The sequence below is a fragment of the Lepisma saccharinum genome, chromosome 13 (assembly GCF_977018435.1).
Source record: "Lepisma saccharinum chromosome 13, izLepSacc3.1, whole genome shotgun sequence".
Lineage (NCBI taxonomy): Eukaryota > Metazoa > Arthropoda > Insecta > Zygentoma > Lepismatidae > Lepisma > Lepisma saccharinum.
In genome coordinates this window covers 1,803,745-1,829,498 of record NC_139241.1, presented here as the reverse complement: position 1 = coordinate 1,829,498, position 25,754 = coordinate 1,803,745, and the positions used below count along the sequence as shown (strand labels likewise).

Below are 25,754 nucleotides of genomic sequence, written 5' to 3'. Positions count from 1 at the left end.
CTTTTAAATTTTTAATCAGAAAGGAAATCTAAAGTGCTGCAAATGTAGTATCTGTACTCAAATATGGGCTCTCAAGTATATGTTTATTACCAAAATGTGCAGGCGTCACGGTCCGTGCATGTGAATCATCGCTTACTTTCTTTCCTTCCAACCACAGCCGATATGACGTAACAGGCAGGTAGAACCACCTGACCAGGCTCGTCCCCAGCCACGCCCACACAGCTATCTGGAGAAGCAGCTTCGCTCCCTGCCTTTTTAAATAAATCCCACTGTAGATGAATCACAACTCTCCGAATTTTGTAAATATGATTGAATAATTGTTTAACTTGTTAATGAAACATTTCTTAGTGGTATTTCATCAAATGAAATTGCATACATTGGATGTTTGGTATGCATTATTGTTGAAAATAACTATTGAAATTTGATTTCACATTAAAAGAAAGTTGAATCCCTTTATTTTATTCTCTCAATATAAAATTAATTGCTTTTGCAAGTTTATTTACTGGATCATAAGGTTCAAGAATCGTCCCTGTAATTTAGCAATCAGCATTTACCTGTTATCAGGTATCTTTGTTATAATGTAGTAATTACTTTTTGTCTTGCGTAGTAGTTGTGCTGTCTAATTTGTTTGTGTTTGTCTTGTGTAGTAGTTGTGGTGTGTTTGTGTTTATATTGTGTTATAGTTGTGATATGTTTGTGTGTATCTTGTGTAGTAGTTGTACTGTCTAACGTGTTTGTGTTCGTCTTGTGTAGTAATTGTGCTGCCTAATGTGTTTGTGTTTGTCTTGTGTAGTAGTTCCTCCATTCATATTGGGGGTTAGGCATAGAGCTGACAACTCTGCACTGTAAAAAAAAAAATGTCAAGAAACAGCAATATAAGGCCATGGATGTTCCCAAGGTAAAATATTCCGGAGGTAAAATAGTAAAAAAAAAAAACCCTTTCGGATCTCCGGGTGGGGACTACTTTGGAAGGTCCCTGGACTAAGGATAAGATCTACATTAGGAATAAGGATATTAAATTAGGCACCTGGAATGTTCTGAGCCTTTACCGGCCTGGGGCATTTCAGTGTGCAGTTAATGCGATAGTTAAGTATAAATTAGATGTAGTACCTGTCCAGGAAGTTAGGTGGCCAGGAGAAGGGAATTGTAAAACTAAAAATTATACTTTTTTTCTATGATGGTATTGAAAATCATAATTTTGGAACAGGCTTTTTCGTAAATAATAGAATTATCTCGGCTCTTAAAATAGTAGAATTTATTAATGATAGGATATCATATGCAGTTTTACAGGGTAGGTGGTGTAAAATTATTTTAATAAACATACGTGCACCAACGGAAGATAAAGATGATAATACTAAAGATGATTTTTATACAGAGTTAGAACAGGTCTTTGATAAATTTTCTCAGTATGATATGAAAATTCTGTTAGGTGACTGTAATGCACAGATTGGCAAAGAAGACATATTTAAACCCACGATTGGTAAAGAAAGTCTTCATGAATTAAGTAATGATAATGGTATAAGATTGATTACTTTTGCAACCTCAAAGAATTTAATTGTGAAAAGTACCATAAAGATACCTGGTCTTCTCCAGATGGTAAAACTCATAATCAGATAGATCATATTCTCATTGATAAGAGAAGGCATACTAGTATAATTGACGTTCCTACACATAGAGGTGCTGACTGTGCCAGTGACCATTATTTAGTAATTGCTAAATTAAGAGAAAGACTCTCAGTCATAAATCATAAGCAACAAAATCTAAAAGTTATAAAATTTGATACAGGAAAGTTTACTGATGAAAGAATTAACAAAGATTACCAAATTAAACTGTCAAATAGATTTGATGTTTTGCAGGATTTAAATGATGATGAAAATATAAATGAAACAGACGTAAATAAGAATTGGGAGCACATACGTAATGCAATAGAATCAGCAGCTAAAGAAAGTATAGGATACCATAAACCGAGAAAAAGTAAGCCATGGTTTGATAATGAATGTCATAATCTAATAGAAATAAGAAATCAGGCTAGACTTAGGTGGTTAAATAACTCTGATGATACAAATCTAAACAATTATAATAGAATAAAGCGAGAAGTTAACCGCACGTTTAGAAGTAAAAAGAGAGATTACTTGAAAAGCCAAATTAACGAAATTGAAACAAACAGCAAAAATAAAAATATCAGAGATTGATATAAAGGTGTAAATGAGTTTAGAAAGGGGTGGCAACCTAAAGTAAACTTGATAAAAGATAAAGACGGTGATTTTCTAGCTGACCCAAGCGATATTCTAAATAGATGGAAGAACTACTTTAATGACCTTTTAAATGATCATGTAGGAGATAAATCAGAAGTAAATGAAGTCCACACAGCAGAACCTTTAGTTCCAGAACCTAACTTGACTGAAGTTAAAGATGCTATTAAAAGGCTAAAGAATAACAAAGCACCTGGCATTGATTTAATACCAGCTGAGTTAATTAAATATGGTGGAAATTCATTAATATGTCAAATTCATAAATTAATTTGTTTAATATGGAATAAAGACGAAATCCCTCAATAGTGGAAAGAATCCATAATTGTTCCTGTGTTTAAAAAAGGTGATAAAATGAACTGCAATAATTACCGTGGAATTTCTCTACTCTCAACAACATACAAAATATTGTCTAACATTCTTTTAACAAGACTAACACCATATGCTAATGAAATTATAGGTGATTATCAATGTGGATTTAAATGTAACAGATCAACTACAGATCAAATTTTTTCACATCAGACAGACACTTGAAAAAAAGTGGGAATATAATCAAAATGTCCATCAGCTATTCATTGATTTCAAAAAAGCATATGATTCGGTCAAAAGAGATAAATTATATAATATATTAGTAGAGTTTGGAATACCTAAGAAGCTTGTTAATATGATAAAAATATGCACCAGTGAAACAGAAAGTAAAATTCGTGTGGGTATTAACATGTCTGACAAATTTACAATTCATGATGGGTTAAAACAAGGAGATGCATTATCTCCACTGCTCTTTAATTTTGCCTTAGAATATGCTGTTAGGAAGGTAAAAGAAACTAAAGAAGGACTAAAATTAAATGGTGCCCCTCAGTTGTTAGCATATGCAGATGATGTAGACTTACTGGGGGATGGTGTGAATACAATTAAGAATAATGCTAAAATATTTTTCAAAACTGCTAAAGAGATAGGTTTGGAAGTTAACAAAGAGAAAACTAAATATATGCTTACAGGCCGAAACCAAGTGTTAGGTAATAATCAAAATCTAATTATTGATAACAACTCGTTTGAACCAGTTTCCAAATTCAAATACTTAGGATTACATGGTGGTTGCGGTAAACGCGGTTTGAAATTACTTACGTGAAATTTAAAAGATTTCGTAATTCAGGAAATGCATGTTACTTCTCTCTTCATAAACTTTTGTCTTCTCGTTTAATATCTAAGAAACTAAAAGTTAAAATATACAAAACAGTAATTTTGCCTGTGGTATTATATGGATGTGAAACTTGGTCCCTTACATTGAAAGAGGAACATAAATTGAGAGTATTTGAAAATAAGATCCTTAGGAAAATCTTTGGACCTAAAAGGGATGAGGAGACAGGTGAGTGGAGAAGGTTACATAATTTAGAACTACATAATTTGTATTCATGTCCAGATATTATTAGAATGATTAAATCAAGAAGACTTAGGTGGGCAGGCCATGTGGCACGAATGGGAGAGGAAAGAGGAGTTTACAGGATTCTTGTTGGGAAACCTGATGGTAAGAGACCTGTAGGAAGGCCAAGACGAAGATGGAGGGACAACGTCGAGATGGACCTAAGGGAAATCGGTAGGGATGGAAAAGAGTATATAGATCTTGCTCAAGATAGGGAAAGATGGAAGGCCTGTGTTGCTGCAGCCATGAACCTTCGGGTTTAAGAAGGCTAGAGAGTGAGTGAGTTAGTTAGATGTTCTTGTTTCCCAGCACTTGAAAACAAATTTAAAATATTAAAAAAATGTTCACCTTAACTTGTAAATGTCTTATCAATAAATCCATCCAAGTTAATTTTCTATCAAAATGAATTGTTAAATATTTTATTTTGAGATGGAATACAAAAAGCTGCTGTCACGTTCTGTGATGAGATAAAGTTCATTATCTCCAGCCAACATTTCAAGTCATAAAAATTTTCTGAATATCAAATAATGCGACAATAATCGTAGTTTCATTCCACAATCATCTATTTTATTTATCACTGTGCATTGATAAGAAAATAATGTACATTTTAAAATGGAGATGATGAATATGTTCACTTAAATTTCAGTGTGGCTTTTATCTTATAATCCATATTTGAGGGGCCACTTCCACACACATATTACGGTTATATGTAACATTACTACTGGGCTTCGAAAATATACTGCTCGTTTTGCCAGTTTAGTGTTGTTCGCTCGAGCGAGAATATCTCTATTCAGTATGCTATCTATTGTCGTTTCTGTGAACTATTTGGTGCTTGAGCAAAATCCTCTCGCTGAAGCATTCTAGTATATTTCCACCAACAAATGATTTAACTGTTTTATCTTGGAACTTGCAGTGTGACGAGTGCATGACGTTCGAAAGTCAGAAACCAACAGAACTTAATTTATAAATTAAAACTTAGAGAATTAATGATCTACAATAATTTTGCATTCTTCCCATATCCTTTTTGCAATAAAACTTTTTTTTTTTTGTTTCCATACAATTTATTGATAAAACACATTACAACATATTTTCTGTATAATGGAAGCTACACTGAATGTTCCAACAGAACATTTCACAGCTTCATGTAGTGAAAAAACAAAAGAACGACACAATACACTTCTAAATATTTCATCACTCCAAATTGCTTTGGTCAACATAGCAGGAAAAACAATACATACTGGCTGATAATTCATTATTATCGTGAAGTGCAATATTGCTGAATATATTACTTTGTAATATCAAAATTTTATTAACAATTATTCAGACTTTATAAATGTCTAGGTTTATGTACACCTCGTTATCAAATATTTCTCTTATCCATATAGTTTGAGTTGCTCCACATGCTTACTTTGGGCAAAAAGTCTGAAAAGGCTTTCACTTTTAATATCTCCAAAAATAGTCCTATGCAAACTATTACATGAACTTCACACTGACTAATACAATGATCAAAAGACATCCAATGTTAGGATGCATAATCCAACACCTTTCAACACTTGATTTGACAATTTTTTTTACAGTGAATAAAATATATATCAGTAAGAAAAAAAAAAGAACAACTGGCACACAACATAGCAAAAATGCCATTTCAATATGAACTATGTTCACAGTATACTCTCTTCAAAATAATATGACACTGGTCTCTTTTCCATGTATTTGTACATAAACTATGTACAATCCAATGTGTATGTATGTTTATGCCACCAATATGAGAGAAACTGTCATTATGAGCCAGCTTCTTCCCAATGTGTCCAAACTAGGAATGTGTCAACCCCAAAAAAGTTGGTATCAGGTTCGGAACAAAAATATTCCATCCTGATTCCAACTTCGGCACAGAATTTTTACAGGATTGTCAGTCATGAAATTCCAAATGATAGTGTTCAAAAATGGTTGATTCTTGTAGTTTTTTTTTACACCGTAAGGGTCTGAAATTTCTTTAACATAGCAGTTTTTATTCTACAAATGTAAAAGCTATCACTTGAGTAAGGTTACAATTCACATTGAGCAAACGCAGTGTTATTCAGGCATTTCAGAGAGTAACGATATCGCAGTATGAAGTCCACTGGTGCCCAGTTTGTGTGTTCCAGAGCCTTTTAATTTTTAATCTATTAATGTTCAGAAATTTTATTTTCATTTCTTGCCTCTTTCATTTACAGTGACGCTTTGCCTTTAAAGAACAAACATTATGAGTTCCCATGTGGATGGTGGCAGGGGCTACCAAAATTCATAGAACTGTTACGAACAAGTCTCATGGAAAACTTGGTCACTTGCTGGCGCATACTGTATTTCACAGCATAATCGTTGCTGATGTTAAGCCCTCCCCCTTTTTTTTTTTTGCAAAAATGTCAACAAAAAAACAGTTATGCAAAGTTTTAAAAAGATGATGGTATGCTAGGGAAACTGTCTTTGTGCAAGATTAGGATGCACGGAATACTTGTGAATGTACGTTACAATTAAATTGTGCATATCACCACACATCACTTCTTCCTGACAAGTTTAGTAAACATATTTCTTGGTCTGAAAAAAACTAACACATTTTTTGTAATTGATTTGCGAATTATAGTCAAAATATTGCACTTGAGAAAATTTACTAGTGTTACAATGAGCACACTTAAAAAATGTTATCTTCTGGGTCCAAAGATTCTGTGCCGCTATTGTTAGCTTCATTATCTGATGTGACGATTGCGCGATTTAAGGTTATAAACCAATTTATCGCAGGGTGAAATGATTATGCCATGAAATACTGTAATTATTATAATTATGAGCCGGTGGGTTTCAAATAAAGGTTCCTGTACCAGGAACATTTACATGCTAAGCTTGCTTAATTTATTTATGTGGTATACTGGAAACTTATTAAAACCTTAGGGAATTGATACTAAACAAACATTCTGATTTACATGTCTCTTTCTGTTTTCAGATACATTAATGAACTGGAGCAGTGAATAGATTGAAAAGTTATTTTAAGTTTACTTTATGCACGTATAGGCTAATCAGGAGTGGACCTTCAGTTTAAAGTGGGACCCACCCCACTATGCAATGTACCTCCACCAAGTATCGAACCCGAAAACCCTAGATTACAAGGTGGCGACGTTACTGCTACACCATTAGAGGGGGGGAGGGTTCTTAAGCAGTGAAAGGAATAATACTGTACTGTAACCTTTAGCGGACAGAACCTTGCATCAGGGTAAACTCTCTGCGGGTGGGACCTTTTCAAGCAGGTGCTTTTTCAATCTTGCCGTGAAGTACAAAAAAAATCTTAGCTCGAGAACAAATTGTTTTTGTTTTCTTTCTTAAAGACAGTGGTTTTAGCAGAGGTAAATTATATGTATATTATATATATATTGTGCCTCCCAACAGTGAGAGTTAAAATGAAATAAATTTTGGCCCCTGTGGCTCCCACAATAGACCGAAGTGAATGAAAAATGTAGTACATCCATGCAAAGTTCAGTTGACAAAAATAAATCTATAAAAGCAGCAGAAAAGAATTTGGAATTTTAATTATAACAATTGATACATAGTTTTGTATTTCGAGTATGCCATCTGACTGCCACGTGGGAGGCCCAAGTTCGATTCCCAGGATGGGCGATCCAAGGTCGGGATATTTCCAGCCTTGGCTCACCCAGCCCCCAATCAATGGGTACCTGGTGGCAACTCTGGGGAGGTAAAGGTGGCCGGAGAGTGCTGCTGATCAGATAACCTCCAAAATATGCCTTCATAGTATGGTGCTATATGCACAGGGAACTTTACCACACCTTCATATGTATAGTAATGAACAAAAAAGACAGACCTGAAATATCACGTGTCGTTTTGAAGAAATGGCACGTTAATTGCTGCCATGTGGTGCACATGATCACCTGATCTGAAAACCCACGATTTTTACTTTTGGGGTTTCATTTGATACAAATAAAAAGCAACCCCTTTCATCTTAAACAGCAACTATAAAGCAACAACTCAGTCTCTAACGCATGCAACTATATATAAGAATTTATTAAATGTGTAGGCACTGATTTATAGTGAATAATTTAATACATTAAAAGCTTTGTTCATGATTGGGAAAAGAGAGACGCGGTAGTATATAAATACGGAGAAATTAGTACTCACTTTTATCCGCGAAGCTGTTTTTTCTTCTTTTTCGATTAATTTCAGTGGCCACTGCCACCATCCTCGTTGGAACTTGCTGCGCTGCAAGTTCCAACGAGGATGGTGGCAGTGGCCACTGAAATTAATCGAAAAAGAAGAAAAAACAGCTTCGCGGATAAAAGTGAGTACTAATTTCTCCGTATTTAAAAGCTTTGTGATGGAAGGGTTCTGTATCATTGTCATACAAGACACAGCAAACGTCTGACAGGCATGCTACCATACGCTAGTTTTAAGATGTAACAGTATACAAACATAAGTAACTACAAGACTAGATTACAAAAAATTATACAACAATAATGAACAAGTACATATATACACAAATATTAATATCACTTTTCAGTGTTTTTACAGTCACTGTATTACATGATCTATGAAAACATTTTCATACATGCTATTGTAAAAACAGGAAACTCAATTAATATGAAAATTTATGAATATAAAGGGTGTCCCACATAAAACTGGCATGCCTGTAATGAACGATACATGTTGCGTACCAGTTTTATGTGGGACACCCTGTAGTATACTAGGCTCAAATTTTCTGCGAATGTGAATGTAATGCAACAAGTCAATAAACTTTTAAGAGTATTCTACATATAGCTGCTTCCGTGGACATTGCTCCTCATGGAAAATTTCATGCTGTATACATTATAATAATTGTACAAACACAGAGTTTACTAAACGACACTTTCATGTTAAAATTTCTCTGTTGCACGTGAGAATGGGATGTAGCAGTGACAATCCACTTTAAACCAGGGTTTTTAAAGGTTCAAGAATTGAAAATAAATTTAATTCTGGTCTGGAAGAGGAAATCTGCAAGCGTAAATGGGTTCCGGTTCAATACCCATTAGAATGGTTTGGATTCCACTATAAACTGTAGGTCCAGGTCTGATTAGCCTATCTGTTCATAAAAGTGAACTTAAACAAAAAAAATTAAAAAATCGATTGTAACTTAATTATTTCATATGAATCTTTGCTAGCAATAACACTGCACACAATCTTGAAATTTTTCTTCACTGAAATTTACCATAATGAATTGAAGACTAAAATTGGTAAACAATGTAAGTACCAAAACAATTCAAACACAGTTTTCAACGTTAAACTGTGAAATGTGCCATGCTTTATAATGTGGTAAACATGAAAAGTGGCTGGTAGCCCTCTAAGTAGTTCAAAGGGCATGTAAAGAGGTCACTAGTGTGAACGTCCTTGTGGACTGATTTGGTGAACACTATCGCTTTGGCACTTACAATGCTTACCACTTGTAGTCCTCAATTAATGAAAGTAATGCTACATTGTATATTCAGGAACATTAGACATTTGATATACAAATTCTGACTTGTGGCTTACTACGTATGCAACAGAGGGTGTCCAACCTTTTAACATTATATGCGTATCAACTGTTCATCATCATATACCAAAAATTTTTCACTTAACGAAGGGCAAAACAATGTTTAATCAGTGCCAAAGTAGAATGCCATTTCACAGAATTTAACATGCACGGACATGCCTTGAATACTCGCAAATTATGAACAAAGAAATTATGAAGAACCCAAACTTCACACTGGTATGTGCATGTCAAAACTATAAAAGTCTTAATAATATACCATGAGAACTTGCTTGTCAGACTTCATAGTAAATAGAAAGTATAACTTGAAAACACTTTCAATACAAGTAAGCTTGTTAAGCTCAATATTTTAGGTCATACATGGAATTCACGTCATAAGAAAATACAAAAAAATGTTAATATACAACTTTCTCTACAAAGCGATTCACCAATCTGACAACAGATGGCGATTAAGTGCACAATGAGGCTACCCTGCACTAGTATAAATATTATAGACACTCATAAAAAAAGATTATATCATCAAAAGTAGGAAGGGGTAGGAAAGGTACAGCTGCAGCATTACAACAAGCATTCTGATTGGTGCGTTTCCTTATACATGATGCCACATTTGTTCAAATAGATTGATAGTATCAGATGAAGAAATGCCTTTTTACATCTAAGTGACCTCTCAGCATAGAACTATACCGATATGTAGGGGTGAGTGGCATTCAAAAGACGTCTGGACAGGGATCAAAAATAAATATTTCCTGAAGCAAGACTTGAAGCTTTCCTGGCGACGAATGATGAATAGATTCTCTTGGGCTATCAACCAGGTCGATACAATAACACATTAGCAATAGCAAGATTTTTTTCCTTTTTTAAAATTATTTTATTGTTACGCCATCTATTGTTGTAGTTAACGCCAACAATTACACGTACACTAAAATTCATTGAGCTGTTCTTTCAAATGGTATCGGTATAAATTTCATAATATACATAATTAAGATTTTGTGGAATGTTTTTGTGGACACGATGTATAATGCAGGGCAATAAAACCAGTGTTGAGTGGTATAAAGTAGCCAAGCCAAAATGACCGAAAGTAAAAGATTTCAGAATTCTGACAACCCTGAGAGATTTAATATTTTCTGCACTTATAACGTCCATAAAGTCCAATGTATTCATTTTCGGTTCTAATGAGTACCACAAGAAATACAACGGAACCTCCATTTTTCAAAGGACCACAGAAAAAAAAAAGGAAAATGAGGAGAAAATGCAAAATCGAGATTTCACCGCATAGTCACTTTGAACATTCATCCTTAAATGTTTTATTTCTCCAGTAATGGGTAGATCAGGATTTGAGAAACAAAAATAAGCCACCACAAACTACCAGCATAACAAAGACAATGTATTGTGTGTTACACACAGGTCATATGAGGTGAAACACTTTACAGAATTTCACTGCACAATCGTCACAATCTGATTTTATAGTCCAAAAATTAGTACTTAACCTTTCATCACGTAATCGTAGCATCAGCGTGTCAGATAACGAAACCAATGGCAGTAGTGCATAATCTTTGGTTGCAGAAGATTAACATTTTTAATTCTGTACTTCACAACACTGTATAAATTTTCTGAAGTGTAATATTTCGATTATAATGCACAGAAAATAAGAACTAACACGTTAACTTTTTTTCCAGACTGTCGCAAAGAAAAAACTGTACTATATTAATTTTTAATGTATGTTCACAAGTATTCCGTACATCCTAATCTTGCACCAAAGACAGTTTACCTAGTGAAAAATTATTATCAAGTACAAGTAAAATTTGATTTCAAGAAATGCTTCAAATAATGGTCACACTCCAAACTGCCATGATCATGCAATGCTAAAAGAACTGAACAAACAGTTGTGGAAAAAATACTTCTCCCGTAGAGCCTTAATACCAGTAGGCTTACAGAGGAAGTACTTCTTTGCATGACAGTACACATCTGGTCTGTATTACTGAAGTCTTACAATGGTGGTGTGTGTGTTCATGGGCAATCGATGCTACTGTTGGATTGTCAGACTTGAATCGGAGCAAGAGACTTGTCACTCAAAATATACAGTTTTTTTACATTTACAGAGGGATTAAGAAAAATTATTCAGTTTTTTCTTCATTATGGAAACATGATATATAACAATTACTACAAAGTGTGTTCAATTTAAAGCAGAACGACACATTGACGGTTCACTTTATGTACCAAAAGGCTAATCGGGACTGGAACTAAAGTTTAAAGGGTGATCTGAACCACTGTGCATACACCAGGTATCGAAACTGGAACATTACGATTACAAGGTGACAATGTCAATACTGAGTCATTGGAGAGACTGTACACATTGACGAGTACACAACTGTGTGCATTTAGAACCAGATTCCAGTATCGTTACGATGGTGGGGAAAGTTGGGAATATATTTCTGTAAAATATATTGTATAGTGGAACCACACACAAAAGATCCAGTGCAAACCCACAACTCCTGTGCATCATACATTGTGGAGGGGAGGGGGAGAGTGGAGCATGGTTCCTTATGACTCGAGTTGAAGGGATGTAAGGGAAGGTGCATGGAGGATTCTGGCTGAAGGTTCTATTGTTTGTGGTCACTCTAACTATACTTTACAATAACACTTAATGTCATGCTGTTTTTACAATGTGTCCTGTTTTAAATTGAACATTGTAGTTGATTGATTTCAATTTTATTTATCACTTCAATTTTAAGCCCTTCTATTGTAAGCACTTTACGAAAAGATAGGTAAAAGGCAAAGTTCCCTGTGCATATAGCACCATGCCATGAAGGCACAATAAACATTACTAAGAAAACTTCAACAAGGAAACACCAGCATAGTCATAGCTCACAAGATGTCATGTAGACAGACTTAACATTGGATACATGTGCAGGGTATTTGATTCTTATACCAACACATTACATGGGGCATTCCAGCATTACGTGTGTGGTATTTCACACAGAACATGTAAGGTTCTAGACATGCAATTGAATTAAAATATTCACAATGAATGATTTCATAGAATACTTTGTGGTGTCTAATAAATGGGGGGGGGGGGGGGAATTGAGGGTGAATGCATGAAAAGCATTAACATAAATATGTAATGTGTGTGACACTAAAAAAGTAACAAAGTTTCAGTGTTTTTGTCTGTGAAGCATAGACGCAGTGGTGTGCCAAGGATTTTTGAAAGAGAGGGGGGGGGTTAAATAGGTCAGCCTTCATTTTGACACATTTTCCTGCCTTTGATGATGATTTTTTTTTTTTTTAAAAAGGAATACAGGGCCAAGGGGGAGTTATGATCCCCACCAACCCTCCAGGGCACACCACTGCATAGAGGCTAAAGATGCTAGTAATTTTTGTTACATTCACAAATATTTCAACCTTAATGCAATTAAAAACAAAAAAATTGATTGATTTATTTTGTTATTTAGAATGGGACCACTTTTTGTGGAATGCCCCAAATGATACAGGTTTCAATAAAAAGGTAACTGAAAATATCCAAAACACATCATGTTTAGTTACCTTTTTATTGGAACACCCTGTATATAACTGAAAAAAGTGCTGTCAACAATGCAGCATCACTTCAATCTTACTTTTGAAACAATAACTGGTAATAATTGCATTTATTGCTTATTAATCATTATTCTTACTTTATTTGCTGTTCACAATGACAAATTTACAGGAATATACTGTATATAAATACCAAATTCTTGTCAAATCATTGATCCTGTATCTAGTGTAATTTTGACAAAATTCTTTCAGACAATCTCATTAGAAAAGTCTTTGAAACCACATTAAATAAGAAATCAAGATTCATAATCCTCAATTTTTGAGCAACTCCCTAAGCCGTGCACGTACAAACAAAAGCACTTGTGCTTCGAAAGAAAACCTAACACGAAGTAACAACATAAATCACAGGGTTAACTTTATACTTAAATAAAAACAAAATAATGCAATACTCTTTACACTGAAGTAGAAGGGAAGGCTACCTGAGGGACTGGATCTTCTTCTGTTGCCAGAGGGAGAACTTGTGGTACGCAGCGTTCAGGAGCTGGTTCAGGTGACTAGTAAGGTGCTGACTCGCAGGAGAGTGTTCCCGCTTTATTTTGTCCTGGAAAGAAACCAGGAACATCAGTCCAGCTGCAAAAAACATCTGAAAAGTACCAGTTGTCAACCTCACACCTTCTAATAAAAAATTCTGTTAACTGGTAGGGATGAGTCAATACCGATGCAGATTGGCCGATACCAGTGGTATGATACCAGCTGATACTTTTCCGGTATTTTGGCCTTTCACGGGGTCTACAAAAATGCCACACAACACTTTTTGCACAGTCCAATTATTCTGGAAATAATGCAAAATTCAAACTTTCTTTTTATTTTGCACAAATTTTGCCTGGAAAACTATATATTGTGATTACATAATATCTACGAAGGATAGTCGATAAAAGTTTCCCTAGTCTGCCATCTGCAGTGTGTTTTATTCTGGAGGAAGAACATGACATAGTAAGAAGAGGAATCATTACACTATTTTCCCACATAGTCCCCAGGGACATTCAGGCACTTGTCATGCTCTTCACAAGTTTCAAGAAACCCTGTTCGTAAAACTGCATGTCCTGTTGACGGATGAAGAGACTTTGGTTTAATTTTCAGAAAAATCAAAATATTCTTTTTTTTTCATTTCATTTATTTGTCCATCACATGATGTACTGGAAACCCCACCCATTCGTAGCGAACAATAGTTCACACTTCATCCTCTGTTCTTCATGCAGGCCGGGCACACACTTCTCAACTATTCCGGTCTTCCACACAGCAGTACTCAGGTGCCCTCAGCAAGGAAAAGGTTGTGTGGCACACACACAAAAGAAAGATGATGCCTGTATAACCACAACATATTACCAGCCCAAAATTTCCACGATTTCTGGAAACACACATGCAGGAGGCTTTATTTCCGACTATCCCTGATATTTTAATATTCTGATGCAATTTTTTAACATTCTAAAGCAAATTTCTTGGTAAATTGAAGCATATAATTGAAGAATATTTACACACCAATATTTTGAACAAATTTTAATTACTGCAATTTTCAAATATCGGTATCGTGTTTCAGCTCAGTCCTATGCATTCATTGTCTAATGCTTTCAACTATATTTATTCTAACACATACTTTCGAGAGAGCACCTCTTCTCTCGTCTTCAGGGGACACTGTGGAGTATGGTTAAAGCACCAGGTTTGTAGTAAACACGCAGGTCTGTTGTAAATTCGATTCCCACCACTGGCAAAAGAAATTTCACCTGAAAACGAGAGAAGAGGTGCTCTCTGGAAACATGTTAGAATCAGTGGCATAGCATGAGTATTTCGGGTGGGAACGTCAAGGCTACGCCCTTTTTTTGCCTAATAGTTTACTTACGGGATTATTTGATATAAGTATTGTCTATTTGAAAGTACAATTTCATTGTGTTTTGTTGCCTGAAGTCAGCCGGCTTCTGATAAAACATGATCCATGCATGTTTAAAAGCTAGCAAATGAGATGCCTCACTATGCAACAAGGGTTTGGAAGACTGTTATTTTATAGCTTTTTTTAATTAGGTTGTTCAACTCTGAACACCACCATATGCCATTCGGAGTCTTTTGCCCAAAAGATAGAACATGTGCAGCAAAACAATATTTTGTTTCTCTCAGCACACCCGGCTAACCAAGGAAACCTTTCGACACGACACAAGTCAGTAAAAAACCTACCAGAATCATAAGCGCTTCTAGAACAATAGTAGATGCATTATTATTGTGGATGATCTAACTATTGATTGATTTGGTTTATTTTATTTCGCTTTTCTGCCACTTTTGGCTAATCGCGAAGATGAATATTATGGTTAGGAATTCAGACTATTGTCTGACATGCATCATAAAAAACCTAATAAACATTTTAAAATAATTCCGTCCAGAGTTCATTCGATGTTAAGAGTTACATATTCATTGACAAAATATAAAGGATTTAGATATTAACATACAAATAAACTTTCTTAATGATATATTTGTTTTGCAGGTTAAGTGTTATAGCAGCCACAGGCTGAACTTGGACCATGAATAAATAATCTGTTTCTAACCTTTCATACCACAAGGACTGAAAACTCCGATGAAACTGTGTTGTTTTCTCAGTTTTTAATGCACATCACTGTTGTTGCGATAAATTATACAAAGAAGTTATATATTGGAGTTTGATAAAGTTACGCGAGTCATATTGCGTATTGTAGCATCACACAGCGAGTGCGAAGAACCAGGTAGGTTTGTCGTCTGCACAGGAAGGGTCACATGAGCCCAAGAACCAATCAGGTGCTCCGTACGCCAGCATTTGAGAGAGCATGTTGCCCGTGCTGTAGAGATCCAAGCTTCTCCCTCGAGCCAGGCCAAACCTGTCCGGCCATCAAAGGTATTAGAAAAATGCTATAACAGGAGCTGTTTAGTGGAGCGTTGTAGGTGTACCACAATAAATAGCTATTATAATGCCATATAGCTAAAACACATACCGTATTTACGCGTGTATAATGCGCACTTTTTTCCAAAATTTTTGCCCTTCAAAACTGTGGTGCGTATTATGCACGGAATAATTCGGACAGCCAAAATGAAATCACGCATTTTTTTTCACTATGTCACTGCGTATAACATGTATATATCTACAGATTGCCTTTCTTTGGCAATAATAATTTTAAAAAATAACTTTTTAATGCGAAATGGCCGTTTTCCATGAGTTGTCACTTAGTAATGGAAAGTTTTGCGACATCGAGAAAAGCAGCACCCGTTCTGGCGGCAATCAAGCACGCGCGTCACACGGGAGACGTATCAAGCGGTATTTTTCGCGGGAGAAATAACTTCCACAAAAATTGTTTTCGCCTTAGACATGGTCATGAACAGAGATCGGGCGAAAAATACGTTTTTTGCACTCATTCCCTTCAGAAGCACTCTACCGCTCGCAAGTGGGTCTGATCTAAAAATAAACACCAGACCACGCTTCGGTTATATCCAATAGTACTTGACCTCTGCCCTCCCCTCCCCCAAGCATACCAATGTTACCCGCAGCCGACGGCTGCTACCCAACATGCCAGGCTTGTTTTGCCATTGTGATTTCGTTTGCTCTTGGATACATGAGAAGAGATTGATATGCTTGGATGTTATTTTAAATCGACTTTGTAGCGTACAACTTTCGATAATCGCTTTCATTCAAAACGTATTCTTTGTTCCCTGTAACACTTCATAAAGTAGTGAAACTGTTATAGATAAAGCCACATAGGCCAACTAAAGATCGTCAACACTCTTAATGCATTTTCATCCGGGTTTCCGCAAAAGTTCACTTCGATCTTACTTGCATCATAACTCCCATTTACCACTTTCTACATTTTCATGACTGTGCCGATGTCCTAATATTTGCCAAAAGTGTTCCGTTGGCAGAGTGACTTCACCCTCTTTTCTTCTCAGCAAACGTTTGGGGGGGGGGGGGGGGCAATGCCTTTTGTCTTCTTGCTCGTGTGTGCACACAGGCTGATTACAGACAAGGGTGGAAGTGGACCGTTCTTTCTTTCCTTTGACTTCTAAAATGGTCAACCAGTTCTGGATGCATTCTTGAAAACGAACAAAAACCATAGGACAAGTATAAAAAAAAATATAAAAAAATGCCCCCCTACCCAGCTTTCTCCGCCACTGGTCTGCACGGCAATGTAATAATTGCAGAATTCATTTCCTATTTTTTTTCTTTTTTTAATGCTATTGTATTGACATATTGCCCGTATTATTGTCTGTTGCAAGGTAAAACGTAAAGAAAGGGTTTATTCTTTCTTCTTCACACAGCTGATAAAAGTTCAGCCTTCGACAGTTGCGTTATCTTTGAAATACTGAGGATTTTCCCTGACCACCTGTTGCTCGAACTTCCAGCCGGTCGCATTGTTTTTACGCTGCAACTGGCGCCAGTGTTTTGTCTAGCGTCTGCGAAGTTAACAGCAATGACTCATCCAGCGCGCAGGCAAGTCATTGTTTTGTATCTCGCAAAGCTGTTTTGATTTGACGATAACGAAATTCGATCTTCAGAAAGAAAAAGAAGAGTTAAAACAACAACATGTTCTGCACATTTATCTTCAGAACCTCAATGTGTAAGCTGCGAACGATTTTTAAAAAAATGCTCAATGTATAAGCTGACACCGATTATCGTCGATTAACGTGCGAGTAAATAAAGATCTCACATTTTGATATCTGAAAATGCGCAGGTTTCATAAAGCTTGTTTTAAGTTCATTTTATGCTTTTGGGCTAATCGGGACTAAATATACAGTTTCACTTTAGTGAAATCTAATTCCAAACCAAAATGATTATCGAGTGCGACACTGTTCAATGTGTCTTAGAATACGCATTGGGTGCAAATAGATCGCAAGTTGCCCGTTTCCTTTTTCAGGCTGGCTTACAATGCAAGTCGAGGAAGAGGAAGGACTGCTCCCTGGAATGGGGGAGGGGGCGAATTAGAAGTTGGTCGAAGGAAGGAAAATGACATTTTTACGACGTATTTTACACAGCCGCACCAAAACGAAATTTACAGCCCCTTTTTTTTGTGCCTAGAAAGGTGAGATCTTCCGAGAGATCTTATCTTACTAGTTCATCTTGTAGCAGACAATGCTCTAGTAGATCCGTATTAAATCCAACATTCATTCTGCCCGATTATCTCCTAATAATCATTTTTGGTGCAAATTCCAATAACAACCCCTTCGAAATAACTACCTTTTTCCTGGGAACTATGAAAGGTCGTTGTATCGAGAGTTGACTGTAACAAATATGAAGGTAAAATAATTACGTCAACACTTACCAAATAGAAATAATTACTGTATATTTACTGCGCTATTGCGGCTTGACTCACGTAAATAAATAAATAACGTTTACACTAATTTCGTCATTCACTCCCAGTTACTAATACAAGCAGTCTGAAATGTCCTCACTTCCATCCATCTTGTTCGATATTCCCGTTATCATTTCAAGGGAGATGGAGTTCCATGTCTCACGAACCCATTCACAAACAATCGGCAGCGACGCACGTTTCACCCTCCCGCTTGTTGCGAGTTCATGCTGCCTTGATGTCATCATCTATTGTAAGCATCACGCACTGCGACCTTGAAGGGGTGGTTGATAACTTTGCTCCCTCCTCTCCTATGAAAAGCCCAACATCTGGAAGTTCAAGGTCGCGTGGTGAATGCATCAGCTACGAAAGCAAGGAAAAGATCGTTTTTATGATCTCCGGATTAATTTTAAAAGAAATACGTAAATGTTAGTCCGACGCTAAGAAAGCCATTTCTGGAACCTGAATTGTACTGCGCATTATATACGAGATATATTTTTTTTGTTGCTTTTCCCCATCAAAAAAGAGGGTGCGTATTATACACGCACGTGCATTATACACGCGTAAATACGGTAAATTAGTAATGTTTTACTTTTTATTTACAGCATTGACGCATTTCTTACCCATATTAAATCATGGAATGCCGAGCATATTGGCATTCAATAACGCTTAGTTTAAAGCAGTAGACAATGGATAATGTACATTTACCATTGCATCGCACCCCCTCTCCAAAAAAGTATAAGGGCAGAGCCTCATTGGAGATTTGGAGGTGAAGCTTTTCTTTATAGGTTAAAGGTGCCGGTTTAAACCTAAAGCTGTTTTAAACATGTTAAAAAAAAGAAAAGTTTTCTTAATGGCCGCCTCTTCACCCCTTGTAGCAATTCCCTTCTTCCCACAGTTTTAATTCACGTTCAAATTTTTAAAAATTTCTTTTTTTTGGGCTTATAACTAGGAACGTGAAGTTTTATAACTTTGGTGTTATTTTTTACTGCAACTCTGTGTTATTTGTACATGAGTTTTTACTATTTGTTCTATGAATAATCTTTGCACATTGCTTTAGTTATGGAAAATTGATGCAAAGTTTAGCTTTAAAGACAAAAAGAAAGAAATTTACGGCTTACCTTTGGGAGAAATACCAAATTTTGTGCATTTGGAAAAATATTCCATCTCATCGGCCAAAAAATATGAAATATTTATGGAAGGATATCACAACGGTCAAGCAACAAATTAGACCTACCGCTGCCCCACTCTTTGAAACTTGAAGAAATGATGTGCATCGATTTGGACTATCCTACTTTAAGATATATTCACGAGTATTCCTAGCATCCTAATCTTGTACCCACGACAGTCTCGTAATAAATGATTTTTTTAAGTACAGTCAACTCTCGATTCAACGACCTTTCACAGTTCCCGGGATAAGGGTCGTTATTTCGAAGGGGTCGTTATTAGAATTTTCAGCTTAAAGGGAGCTCAAACGGACACAAAGATGCCTAGGAGATGGTAACACCATTTATCCTGGTAGTTATACAACCTGTTATGTACAGGATGCGTGTTGTGAGAAGGAAAATAGAACATGAAAAAGTTTTCACAAAAGAGAATTTTAAATAATGTTACTTTATTTCAATTGTGCACAGTTGTTGCTTTTCCAGGAAATTCTTACAATTCTAGTTCATGAGAAACCCGTTTGCACTGAGAGCAATGGAAAGGAAAACAATCTCTCGCTTACTGCAAGCGAAACTCCAAGAATCTTGACACCAGTCAGACTGGTGCCAGCAAAAGTCGGGAGATAATCGGGCAGAATGGATGTTGGATTTTATACGGGTGTACTGGAGCATTGTCTGTTACAAGATTAACTGGTAAGATTAGATCTCTCAGGAGAAGCAACACAACCTTTCTAGGTACCAGATAAAAATATATAAAGGCAGGGCTATAATTTTCGTTCTGGTTCGGCTGTGTAAAATACATCGTAAAAAAAAGTCACTTTTCTTTGCTTCAACCAACTTCATTCACCCTCCTTCCCCATTCAAGGGAGCAGTCCAAACTAGGGATGGCCAACGGATCCGGATCCGAGAGTTTCGTATCTCAATCCCATTATAATATTACCACACTTTAAAAGGTATTATGATCTTCGATTACAAAGAAATTTTTCATTAGTTAGTCCTACAATAATTTTTTTCAAGTGTTGTTCCTAAAATACTTTGCTACGCATCAGCTAACACACTCGTGCACAAAAATAATCTTACTTGTTTAACATAAAGTGTCAGAGGTGATTTTTCAAATGCCATTGAAACGAATATGTATTCATTCGAATGTATTGGAAATGGAAACACACATAAATGTGAGAAATTCCATTCCAGGATGAAACCTTTAACACATATAACAAGATAGAAATGTTATACAAAAATTATACAATTTTTCTAGTTACAGTTTTACAAATTAAAATAAGACATTATAATATATGCAGTGTTATATAATTACAAAGTGTAAGACTAACAAGGGAGGTTATCTAAGTGTCCCCCTCCGATTTCCATGAAACTTGGCAGGTGTATAGTGGGGCCCAATGGAAGAATTACGTGTTTTTTTGTTTCAGCTAAAAAACGGCTTTAGGGGGCAAAACCCCCTCAAATGTCAAGATGAGGACAAATTGAAGTGAGGATCTGACCCCTGTTTCCCCCTCCGATTTCCATGATACTTGGCAGGTGTGTGTATAAACGGGCCCAAAGGAAGAAATACGTGTTTTTTTTTTTGCTTCGGCTAGAAAACTGTTTTAGGGTGCAAAACCCCCCTCAAATGTCAAGATGAGGACAAATTTAAGTGGGCATTTGACCCCTGTGTTCCCCTCCGATTCCCATGAAACTTGGCAGGTGTATAGAGGGGCCCAAAGGAAGAAATACGTGTTTTTCTGTTTCAGCTAAAAGCTGTTTTAGGGGGCAAAATTCCCTCAAATGTCAAGATGAGGACAAATTGAAGTAAGGATCTGACCCCTGTGTCCCCCTCCGATTTCCATGAAATTTGGCAGGTGTATAGAGAGGCCCTATGCCCCCTGCTTCTTCCTATGCCATATTTATGTGGTTTCGGGGTCTGATCCCCACTTCAATTTCTCCTCATCTTGATATTTGAGGGGGGTTCCCCTAACAGGTTGTTTTTTTTTTTTAGCTGAAACACAAAAACCCGTATTTCTTCCTTTGGGCCCCTCCATACACTTGCCAAGTTTCATGAAAATCGGAGGGGGAGACTTAGACCTCCCTTGTAAGTGTATTAATTAATTACAAACTGTTACAAAAACTACAAATCCTGCGGCGTACTTCAGACACAATTACTCGCGTTGACACTCTGTCTCTTATGTCTCAATTCTCTCTCGCAACTCTTCTTGGGAATCCATTGGTGTACTGTAGACTAACCCTTTCATGTGACCCCAAATGTAAAAGTCGCATGGCGTTAAATCCGGACTCCTCGCCGGACAGGGAACCGGGCCACCTTGACCAATCCATCGCATGGGATAATTGTCGTCCATCCACTGTCGCACACCCCGTAAAGAGTGGGATGGGCAGCCATCATGTTGGTTAATAATAGATACCCCTTCTTGTGGCGAGCAACACATCCTCCAGCAGCGTCGTCAATTCTTCCGTTAGGAAGTTTTCGTAGGTAATGCCGTTTAGGTTTTGTGGAGAAAAAATGGCCCGATCACATGATTGTGGATGATTCCCATCCACACATTTAGTGAGAATTTTCTCTAGTTAGCATTTTCTTTATATTTTCTTAGACCCTTAGGGACCCAAAAATACGCATTCTGAAAATTCGTAATACCTTCGTGGTCGAATTTGGATTCGTCCGTTCACAGAATTCTTGTCAGGTGATGGGGGTCTTCAGTGTCGGTATGTAGTAAAAAATCGACAAAAGTCCATCCTTTTGACAGGATCTCCCTCCTCAATAGCATGCGACTTTTACATTTGTTGTCACATGAAATAGTTAGTCTACAGTACACCAGTGGATTCCCAAGAAGAGTTGAGAGAGAGAATTGAGACATAAGAGACAGAGTGTCAACGCGAGTGATTGTGTCTGAAGTACGCCACAGGATTTGTAGTTTTTGTAACAGTTAATTCTGACAACCTGGAATCATGTGAATGGTAACATTATTATTTCACTCATTTTCGTTCCTTTATTTCTCACAAACTACAACTTCTTTTCACTTTACAAAGAGGTCTACAACGCGCCTTCTCCGCTTTTTATTCAGATTTTTCCCCCAACCCGTGTGTCAGTTGACAACATTTTTATCTTTTTGGAGAGCTTATGAAACGAGTTTTTTCCGTAATTTTACGCCAAGTGTCTTACCAATTTTTTGAGTATGCAAATTAAATTTACAGATTTGCTTATCAGAAGGTGCAGAACATGAAGTTATTTTAACTCTTGTTTTCCTTTCTGGAGATCGAATTTCCTTATCAAATCAAAACAGAGATTCAAAACAATAACTTTTGCCTTAGCCCTGGATGAGTCATCGCTGTTAGCAAGCAAGAGCTTTGCAGACGCTAGACAAAACACTGGCGCCAGCTGCATCGTAAACAAGGAGACCTGGAAGGGGGAAGAGAAAAGTCCCAGCATTCGAAGACGGAACTTTTAACAGCAGCGTAAAGAAGAAAGAAATGACCCTTGCTTTATATTTTACCATGCAACAGACAATAATACGGGCAATATTTCCTATGCAGACAACAGCATTAAAAAATAATAATAATAAATAAATAAATAAAAAACTGAAATCTGCAATTATCAACATTGCCGTGCACACCAGTGGCGGAGAACGAGTTGGGGAAAGGGTAGAGGGTCACTTTTTTTTTTACTTGTTCTATGATTTTGTTCGTTTTCAAGAATATAACCAGAACTGATTGCCCCATTTTAGACGTCAAAGGAAAGGAAGAGGGGTGGTTCCTTTTCCACCCTCGCCTGTAATCAGCCCGCATCAGCAAGAAAATCCTGGCTGAAACAGTCTGCATCGCCGGACGGCCACGGTGTGGGACAACCGACATTACTGCTTTGATACAAAATAACAAATATTCCTTGAACGTTAATAGTTTATTACTGTAATCCTGACTGCTTCATCAGCCAACTATATGGCTACGTAGGAGCTCTTGTAACAATATTGAAACTCACCTCAAACATTTTCAGTCTTGCCGAGTGAAACCTGCGAAGTGCTTCGTGCATATGGACTGCTTTTTCTTCTAGTGACTGTGTTGTTGGAGGAAAGCACGCCCAGAAATGTCTCAGTAGTTCACAGAGGGATGTGTACATGTTCTTCATTTCCTGCTCTGTTGTAGGAGGCACTAGTTCTGAAAATATTAAAATAAGGTAAGCCAATAAATAGGTTGCAACGTTTATTAAAAAACACTAAGTGAGACACTGACTTGAAAATAGATAATCTCCACCAACATCGATACACTTACCCCATATTAGTCCCCCAAAACCTGTCGCATAAAAGTCTTTGGGCTGCTCTCCCAGCAATAGTCTCACCTCACGTTCATCATCATAATCCACGAACTTTTGTCACCACTGCGTGCACTCTTTTCGGAAATCAAACAATCATGCATTATACTGTACATTAAACCATGAGGACACCCTGTTACAGTTCATATGCTGTCTATTGTCACTCGCCTGTCAGCTCGAATCATCTCCACGTATAGTCCTTGAGCAGGGTCGCAATTTTTAAACTCAGCTGCTCATGCGTGCATCTGCTATTTAGCGACTGCTGAATCATCAAGCTTGATTGTGCTGCCACCTAATGACACCTTTAGAAACTACTTGCTACTATTTTCAACCATTCCATATTGGAGTGGAGGGAGGGGGGGGGGAGTTGTGTGGGTTGGTGACTCATTGTATACACAAGATGATATTCTCCTCTTGGTCAACATAGCAACGGATGATGTCATTTGCTATTGATCAGCATAGCTTTACGACCTACAACTAAGAAAGCCATTTCTTGAGCCTGAATTACACTGCACGTTATGCATGAGATACAATTCTTTATCACTTTTCCTCATAAAAAAACAGGGTACATTTACATGTGTAAATACAGTATATATGTGGGTTGGAGATTTAATAGTGGCAAATATTCATTTACACATGACTAGAGGCATGCAAATTTCGTTTTTGACGAAAACACGAAATATGAAATAACATGCTGTAATGTTCATTTTTCATGTTTCTGAGAGGTCTGAGGTGCATTTTTCTACCCTGTTTTGTCACGAAATAATGTGAAATGAACTGCAAAATGCAAAATTGACTCTTTAAACATGAAATTAACTGTTTATATACCGACGAGACACTTTCTGAAGTATCCTGTGAGTTATGCAATTCATGGAAAATTGATTAATTCTGCTGTAAATATTTGAGAAGTAAACTTAATATTCTGGTAATGATTTAATGTGCTATTAGAAGGGATAAGTTTATTTTGTGTAGTAAGTGCAGTTTTTAAATCAAATTTAGGATTATATTCACAATTTTAAAACCAAAATGTCATTTTATATAGCACTTTTGATGTGATTATTCATCGCTATAACACCAAAATTTTATCTTATTTACCGCTTTTGAACCCGAAATTGACTGTTTTTGTACCGAAATTTTGCTTTTTTATTTACCAAAAATATGTGCCTCTACAAATGACACAAAAAAACAATTTTTACAGCCCTTTGATGTAGTCACCACCATTGTGTACAACGCTTGCCAGCCATGTGGAAGTAGTACTATTCTGTTCTGATGATGGTTTGAATGGAGCGGTCTTTTGCCTGAACAATCTCTGGAACAGTTCGGAAGCAAATGCCACGAAGCCGTTCCTTCATCTTAGGGATCAAATCCAAGTAGAGCACCTGGCAGCTCCATTGAGCTAACATATCAGCCACGGGTTGCGCTACATGCGTCCAAGCATTGTCCTGCAAAATGATGGGAGGATTCAGCAGAAAGTGTCACTTCTTCTTTTGCAATGCAGGTCACAGGTTATCTTCCAAAAACTGACAGTAATACTGTGCATGACTGTCTGTCCTTGAGGTATGGTATGCTTTAAGATAACATCATCACAGTTGTATACGAGAATCACCACAATGTTCAGATTAGTGTGGTTCTAACTTAATAGACTGCCAACTCCAACAATACTCTATTCCTTTCGTCGCTGCGCATGCGTCTAGTGTTTGAAGGAAGAGTCAATTTACTGGGAGGTAGGTTAGGTACCTCTACATTCTGTGTAGGTACCTGTGTATCTACGTTGGTCCATACAGAGGAGTTTACAGGATTCTTGTTGGGAAACCTGATGGTAAGAGACCTGTAGGAAGGCCAAGACGAAGATGGAGGGACAACGTTGAGATGGACCTAAGGGAAATTGGTAGGGATGGAAAAGAGTATATAGAACTTGCTCAAGATAGGGAAAGATGGAAGGCCTGTGTTGCTGCAGCCATGAACCTTCGGGTTTAAGAAGGCTAGGGAGTTAGTTAGTTAGGTTAGGTATCAAACTAACATGTGTTAGAAGAGAGAAACACCGGCTCCGTTTCATGGTGTGTATATACAGCAGTGTTGCCACTATTAAGTCTCCAACCACGTACAATATAAATTAATTCTTTTGTTTAATATTATCCATTCCATAAACATTTCCTGGAAAGATGCCACGTTACTAAAAATGAGCAAAA

The 25,754-nt window shown here is 36.8% G+C and overlaps 1 protein-coding gene across 2 annotated transcripts in view; it reads right to left on the bottom strand.

The window, feature by feature from the left end:
• Window positions 1-12,987: 12,987 nt before the first annotated feature.
• Window positions 12,988-25,754, bottom strand: part of Tfb1 (transcription factor B1) — a 97,840-nt gene continuing 85,073 nt past the window's right edge. For both annotated transcript variants that reach the window (XM_083133773.1, XM_083133774.1), the window contains exons 9-10: window positions 23,236-23,411; window positions 12,988-13,337 (exon numbers count right to left, since the gene is read on the bottom strand). In XM_083133773.1, the coding sequence (XP_082989899.1) occupies window positions 13,212-13,337; window positions 23,236-23,411 (302 nt within the window). In that variant the 3' untranslated portion in view covers window positions 12,988-13,211. The remainder of the gene's footprint in view (window positions 13,338-23,235; window positions 23,412-25,754) is intronic.